An 8,151-nucleotide genomic window follows, 5' to 3' on the forward strand; every position below is an offset into this window, starting at 1 on the left:
CAAAACGATTAAAACAAAAACTTGAATAAACTCTCGTAACATGGGAGGATCAAACTAGTATATAGTATATAGATATACTGTTAAAATAATAAAGTTTTCGAACACATGACCTATAGGGTTTGTACACTGACCGAATCAGACCGGACAAAAGCATATTGTGTCCGTCAGTTAAGCTTTTGACGGACAAACTGACAGTTCACGAACACTCTACCAGAGGAAAATCCATGTCCGTGTTGGTCCATTAATATTCTAAACAGACGTTAAAGTACAATAATGGACAAACGAACATGTGAACATTAATGAACAACAAACACTAATGGACAACACATAAACGGTTACATATTAATTCCAAACTAAATCCAAACAATTTTGCCTACAAATTTGAAATTACACCATATAATTACCATATATACTTAACCGTTAATATATTAACAAAAAATGGATCATTATAAGAGACATCAGACATATGTAGTAACACAAAAGTGTGATTAGTAACACTAGAAATTCCACAATTAAATTACAATACTTGATATATTTAAACACTTATGGACGGACGTAATCGAACTAACGTTATCGGACGTTCACGAACACTATCAAACGGACTTGGACCTTGTTCGTGTTCGTCCGTTAAGCTTACTGAACTAATTTTTTTTGTCCATGTTCGGTTCATTTATTAAACGGGCGAACATAAACGAAATTCTTACCGAACGGACGACTGAATGTCCAGTTCGTTCACAGCCATAAATTGGCCTCTTGTTATTGGTCCAACTCTACTGCTTCCTTATATAACAAGTCTTCCCATATTTTCTTCACATTTAAATAATTCTAAATTCGTATTGAATTTTAGCTTATATCATATGACAATTAAACATATTTTTAAATCATAGCCAATACATTAACTCATTTTTAAATCATAATTAATGCATTAACTATCTTTATATATATTATTATGGTTAATAATATCAATTTAAGTATGTTTGTTATGCCATTTTCTAACATGTTTAATTCATTTATGAATTCTTTTTGTTTAAATCATACAATATTTAAATTACAAAATAATATATTTCAAAATTGAAAAGTCAATCATAAATTTCATTAATCAATTGTCCAACTAAATTAAAGTGATGAATGGATGGAAAAAAGAAAGGGATGTAAAGTTTAAAGGGTTTATATACCCTAGGCCCGTGAACCCTTAAGCCCATCATCTCACTAAGTCAATGATTTATTCTGAGTCCATCTATTTTGAGTTTACCATCCTTTATTACTTTATTATTTAACTAGATTTAGAGCCCGTGTAATACACGAGATTATACAAATTATAAAATTACAAGTAAAGCAAAGAATTACATGATGTATATAAAAAAATGTGTTACATCTATGCTTATATCTATGCTATATGTACATAAATGATTTTATTTCACTACTAGAAAATAAAGTTAATGTAACTTTTTAAGTGCAACCTTTTAAATTATGTTGCATTTGACTCTAATGCAACTTCGCTCAATGCAAAGGTTGCATTAGAATATCTAATGCAACCTTTGCCATAAAAAGTTGCAAAATTTTATAGAAATTGCAACCTTTTTATTAAAAAGTTGCAAAACTTTATAGAAATTGCATCCTTTTTATTAAAAAGTTGCATTATTACATCATAAATGCAACTCCTATTTAAAAGGTTTCACGCACGTCACTATTATTTTTTTAACTTTATTTTTATACTTATGTTTTTGTTATCTTTTAAGATTTCAGGATCAAATACACATATTTCTTAACATGAAAACAATGAAAACCAATCTATTGCTATTATTATGTTTGTTTTTTTACAAGTGTTTGCAATTATTTTTTGTTCATATGCGATTGTGAGACGTTATAAATATTTGTTATTATTTTGTTGTTATTCTAGGTTTTTTCATTCTTTTTTGTTATTATAAATGATTGTTTATGTAGATTGGTATTGACATTGTACTTGAGATTGTTTCAACGTCTTCATTTTTATTTATTTTATATTAAATTTAAACATTTTTTATTTATAAAGTTAATGTATCCAAAGTTTAAACAAATATTAGTTGAAAACTGAAATATGACAATATTAAAGTTTAAAAAAATAAAAGATGAATATTAAAACCTTTTTTTTTCACCAAAAGTTCCCATCAATTTTGTTCCCGCCCGCTGCCAGGCAATATTTTTAATTCCCCACACCCAAAATAACTTCCTCCCCTAACCCTAACCTCCAAAATTCGATCATTTATTAACTTTTGTTCGATCAGATTCTGTTAATCAGGTTCAATTCATCCATCATTTTTTTTTTATTGTTCTCAATTTGTTTTTGTTGGCGGTAATGTTCATTTGGATCTGGTTCAGGAGGACTTTGCCATTGGAAAGGCTTGTTTGATTTGGTATATTCATGAACAAGTTAGATGGGGTAAATGCTAAATCTTGTATCTTTAAGAAAAATAGTGGCAGAAATCACATTTGATTTAGAAATCAATTGAAGAAATCAAGTGGTTACATAATTTTAACTGTTGTATAGATATGTGGGTCTAGAATATGCAAACGGTGGGTTCTGAACGAGAGCAGACACTCGCTGGCATCTAAGTCCAGAAAGCGGAAACTCCAAGAATGGTTAGTTTCTTACTATCTTGTTCAACTTTAAATTTGAAACTTGATTGAAATTAGTTGTGAAACTTGATTCAAGTTATTGATTTTAGGTGAAACTTTCGTGACTACACTTAATGATTTTAGTTGAAACTTTTGTGACACACTTATTGATTTTAATTAGTTGTTCTTGTTGAAATTCGAACGAAACTTACTTGAAATTTATGACATCGGGTTGAGTGAAGTGTATATATATCTTGGCCAGAAAATAAAATCCTAATGTTGTTGCAAACTATTCGAACAATGGCTTTCACTTTGGGAAACCACTTCATTGCATGCACTATTATTCAAAATTTCTTGTTGAATTAATTGCATTTGTTATAACCTTAATACACATGTATATTTATTTATTTTTATACCTTTTAATATTTTAGGTTTGTGTATCTCCAATGGAGTTAGTAATGCATAAATAATTAGTTTGTGATATTTTTGTATGGCTTAGATAAAAGAACATAAAGTAGTTTCTGGCCATTTATATCTTTTACAAGACATAAATGGCCTTACCAGGTTGGTCAAGCACCATGACCTTTGGCACGTTAGGATTTCATTTTACTATGATTCTTGTCCCGGTATTGTTGTATTAGAAGAAAAATAATCGTTTGTTAAAACAAAACAATGAATTTTAGAATATGAATAAAAGGTGTTTCAATTTTGGAAAAAAAACGAATTTTAAGATGCCATTTTCAGAATCAGTTTCGCTGAAACATCCTACATGAGATCCTGTAAGTAACCATTTTTATTCTAAATTGTATGTTTCTCAATAGACAATAACTATTGAATTATGAAATAATGTAAACAGAATCTAAGATTGTATGATGATGGAGGGTCTAAGCTGGATTTGGAAGTTTACGTGGAACTGGTGCTTATGGATTGTTGTTTTAAAGGAAAGGCATGTGCATTTAGTATCGTTTCTCATTCATGTTCCATAACAAGGTTTGTTTTAAAGTTTACATGTTTTAATTAAATTGAGTTGAAAAATTAAACTTTATGCTCAAATTAGAAATTAATATGTCCTTGGGTTCTGTTTTACTTAAGCAATATCCCTTGATTAATCTCTCAGATATAATTTTGATTTATGGAATTATTCAAAGCGAGTCCTGAAATTGAAAAAAACATGATTGCTTGAATTGCGAAAAGAAATTGGAGAGGATCAATCAAAGGAAAAAGGTTGAGTTAGAAGCTATGTGGATAGATCTTCACAACCAACAAACAAACTTTGAAGCTACGATTCAGAGTGTTATGGAAAAACTATCTACTAGAGTACTTCAAGATCTTAGAGACGAGTAGGAGGTTTTTGTTAGTTTTTGTAATTGTATTGACTAACGTTGTTATATCTTATTGGACATATGCTAAATTATGATATACAATTAACAATTATCATTTATATATATATTATTATAATGTTGGTGTAATTGAGATTTGAGATTCTTTTACATGTTAATAAATATTTTAGTTCAAACAATGAGCAACATAGTTGTATTTGTTTGAAAAAAAAGGTTGCATTTGTTGTAACTAAAATCTTAAAAAGTGTTGCATTTGACGTTAAAAGAGGTTGCATTAGAACGTGGCAAATGTTGCATTTGTATGTTAGAAAAGTTGCATTAACATGTCAAAAAGGTTGCATTCTAAAAATGTTGCATTTGAATACTAAATGCAACATTTCAAGAAAGGGTTGCATCATCTTAGAAAAATGTTGCATTATATCTAATGCAACTTCACCTAATGTAGCCCTTGACAAAAGGTTGCATTATGCGTAGTGCAACCTTTCCAAGGCCTGGTGCAACTTTTTACCGGGGTTACAATAGCTTCATTTTCTTGTAGTGTTTATACCACAAAATGTTTTTTTTAAATGAACTTAATAAATGCACTTGAAAATATGTACCCGAGAATGCTCTTTTTATTGAAACTTTCATTCTCAATATCATATTACATATATGTATAACTGAAAGAATTCAGGAAGAAAACATCTCATATAATAGTAGTTTTGACCACCCGGCTTAAATACCGAAGGAGCATTACCTTTATTGATATATTTATCAATTTACAACCCATAGAAGGAAATGAGAACATTAAATTATAATGACGGTTGTTCTTCAATAGTTATGTTTTTCCGAGCTACACCATGAAAAAAATCTTGATAAGTTTCAGGGGGTTTCTCAAATTTGTCATAATGACAACATAAAAAATAACATGTTAACCCATTCAATTTTGTGAATGCTTAGCTTCATTTGATCATAGTTTTACATAACATGTTTTCCATACAACGTTCTAATCACCATTGAAGGAAAAGTTAATTTTGACACAAATGTTTCAAATTTGATAAAAGTTAGAAGCATTGATATGCATGGGGTGACATGCCGGGAGTGCTCACTATCTTTTCTTTAATTTTAATAGTCGAGGGAAAAAATAGTCAATTTGCCAATTTCGGAACCTTTTCATTATTTCCAAAAATGTCAATGAAAATAAATTTGAAACCCGAATTATGTTTAAAATTTTAACTTTCATCCGTTTGACATTTCCAAGTTAACATTTTTATCCCGTAACAAATCTGACGATAAATCTATTTGTGTTATCAAACTTTTAAGAATACTCAGACTTCTCAATTTGATTCGTAACGCATTTTGACACATTTTGACCCGTAAAAAATCTGACGATAAATCTATTTACCAACTTTTGATTGTATAAATCAAATTTAAGTTTCACAAAACCCGTAACTATCCTTCATAAAAAATCAAGAAATTAAATATGATAAACTTTGTTATATATGAAAGTGACTGATATATTTTTACTAAATAACCGAAAAAATATATAGTTTACTAAATTAACCGAAAAATAAATTGATAGATTTAAAACATATATTTATAATTTATAAATTTATATGACAAATGTATAGATATAATATAATTAGAATATAAAATGAAAGTAAATATGACATATATTAGGGTTAATTAAGATCTTGGTTTTAGAGGAAAAAATGTTATGAGGTTTAACCACAAAGCGACATGTGTCACAGTTATTTTCTTTTATTAGAATAGGTAGATTATATTAAAAACGCTGGATGCTACAAATTATAACGGTGAGAGGTGGTTGTGCCATTTGGGTCTCCGACCATGGTGGCCAACGAGCGGTTGTCATGGCCAGGTGAGGAAGAATACAAAAAGGTGGGAGTTGGCTGGTTCGTGGGTTGGTGTTTCAAGTCAGTCCAATCTCTCTTTTATTATGTGATGGGACCAATATTATCCAAGTTAGCAGCCACGTCATAGAAAAACTAACGAAATCTAACCTCGTTAGTGAAAAGCTCGTTGCAGACTAATAGTTTAAACTTGAGACTGTTATGGTATATTTTTAAATTTAGGCTTAACGTCAGCCAATAAGACAAAGTTATGATTATTAAAATCCAATATCTCATTTAAACAATTGTGATATAGGTCCAAAATGGTTCAAACCTTATTAGCCCAATAACCATAACCTTTGTCCATTTACCTTTAGCCCTAGCCAATGATTTAAAGGTTTAAACCCTATTAATATAAAAAATAAAATAAAAAATACATTGCATCTGCAAAGAACAAGAAAAGCGAATAGCGACACAACGACCAACCCCCCTGCCGATCATCCTTCTTTGCCACCAAATCCAATGAAAGTAGGAATTTTCCGTTTTTATAAATAGCTTGATATGATGTCACAATATTAACTTCAAGGCTATGAGTATTGTGAGGCTATATAACGGAGGGATTTTCGACACGTAACGTCATGTCAATAGATTGGCGATTTTTATTTTAAGGGTGTAATGGTGTTGTAGCAAAAAAATTTACCCCCGTGTCAAGGCTTGCCATTGGTTCATTTAATAAAATAATATTTTTCTTTTTAACCGAACCGGCGACAAATATATGCACCCCCCTCCCGGGAAATCGCCCCAATATCGCCCATGGGGAGGTGTTGTCGCCCAAAAACCACCAACTTGTCGCCCACTACGCACACTCTAAATAGATTCGATTGATATATGTTGTGTAGGATATACAATAGTTGTTATTTATGCATATGTGTTCTGTTATACATGACATAACAATAAATCATAATTATTTTTTTTATGTGTATGTGTTCTGTTATTTTTTTTGTAGGTATTTATTGTTCATGAGAATAAATAGTTAGTTATGTAGGTTGTTTACTACAAGTTGAACATATATAGTGCCATATATATCACAATACGTAGAAAATTACTAGTAATCAACCAGTTGTAGATGTTGCATCAAAATCAAACAAGAAAAGTAGAATTGCACATAAACATATCAACGAAGTACATAATAGCATCGCGTGGAACAGGTGCATATAATTGCATAGTTATTTATGTTTCAGCGATGCATACGATATATATAAGCTATTAAGTTTACTTGCGCCACCAGTAAACACCAGTATCCTCAGCACCTCCATCTGGTTCAACAAAAATGCACTCCTTTGTTTCTCTCCAGAAAGCCTTTAGGATCGGTGTATCATCGTATTTGTAGTAGTCACCTAGAATAGGCTTGATGGCATTGGTTGCCTCAATCAAATGATAATGTGGGATATTTGATATCAGATGGTGCACCACATGAGCACATGTAACGTTATGAAAGATACTATTAATGATCCCGTAATCTCGGTCAACAGTTGACATGGCACCTCTTATCCAGTCCCACTCTCGTGAGTCGAAGTGAGGTAGGGAAGGATGGGTATGGTGCACAAAACTGAAAAAGATGAAATGACCATTCAAAACCATCAAAGGAACTCCTTATACGCAGAATAACCATGTCGCACTTGTGGCGGCGGCAATCTTGTATAGTGTATACATAGCTACAAGCAATCCAGCATCAGAGAGCCAGATATACTTCCGCTCACTATCGTTAAACAGAGGACTCTGAGGGTAAAAGTGACTCACAAACCCGTCATATTCCCTGCCGTGGATATTGAAAGCGAAGTACATGGGAAAGCTGAAAACCAACCGACCGAAAGTCATAAACAAGTTGCCTAGTGGGTTGCTTAGAAGTTCAGAATACAAGGTGTCGGCCTTCCGTTTGGGGATCCAAACCTCGTCGTACTCCATTGAACTGGTGTGAGCACGGTGACTACGGTGATTGTATTTAAACGAAATATATGGAGTGAGGAATGCGGAGTGGAGGACAAAACCAAGTGCATCATCAAGCCACTCGTATTCGCTAAAGGCATGATGGCCCAAGTCATGACCGACGACCCACGCACCCATAAAACAGGTACCTTGGACGAACCAGTAAATTGGCCAAGCAATGTACTTAAGGGGTGTAGGTAGGAGAGAAATGAAATTTGATGCGAGTCGGTAAACCGTGAAGATGACGGCTAAGTCCCAAATGAGGTAATAGAGAGAACGTACGAGGTCACATTTATAACAATGAAGTGGTATTACTTTTTAAGATCGCTAATCTCAAATGGCGGTTTTTTAACAGGAACACGTTCAAGAATGTTTTTGTCAGCGCTGCTATTAACATTCAT

At 31.9% G+C, this 8,151-nt stretch overlaps 1 protein-coding gene and 1 long non-coding RNA gene across 2 annotated transcripts; one reads left to right on the plus strand and one right to left on the minus strand.

Annotated features, from left to right (window-relative positions):
- The first annotated feature begins 2,256 nt into the window (after positions 1-2,256).
- LOC143624170 (uncharacterized) lies at positions 2,257-4,225 on the plus strand. The gene is made up of 4 exons (XR_013152054.1): positions 2,257-2,419; positions 2,528-2,619; positions 3,452-3,585; positions 3,713-4,225. It is a non-coding gene; the product is annotated as an uncharacterized LOC143624170 (long non-coding RNA).
- A 2,811-nt stretch (positions 4,226-7,036) lies between these two features.
- LOC143624207 (omega-6 fatty acid desaturase, endoplasmic reticulum-like) lies at positions 7,037-7,888 on the minus strand. The gene is made up of 2 exons (XM_077094920.1): positions 7,434-7,888; positions 7,037-7,373 (listed from the first exon to the last, which is right to left on the minus strand). The coding sequence occupies exons 1-2, from the start codon at positions 7,886-7,888 to the stop codon at positions 7,037-7,039; spliced, it is 792 nt and encodes a 263-aa protein (XP_076951035.1).
- Between the last annotated feature and the right edge of the window lie 263 nt (positions 7,889-8,151).

This window comes from Bidens hawaiensis, unplaced genomic scaffold (assembly GCF_021521415.1).
Source record: "Bidens hawaiensis isolate Kalapana, Puna unplaced genomic scaffold, B.hawaiensis_p1.1 tig00003698_1, whole genome shotgun sequence".
Lineage (NCBI taxonomy): Eukaryota > Viridiplantae > Streptophyta > Magnoliopsida > Asterales > Asteraceae > Bidens > Bidens hawaiensis.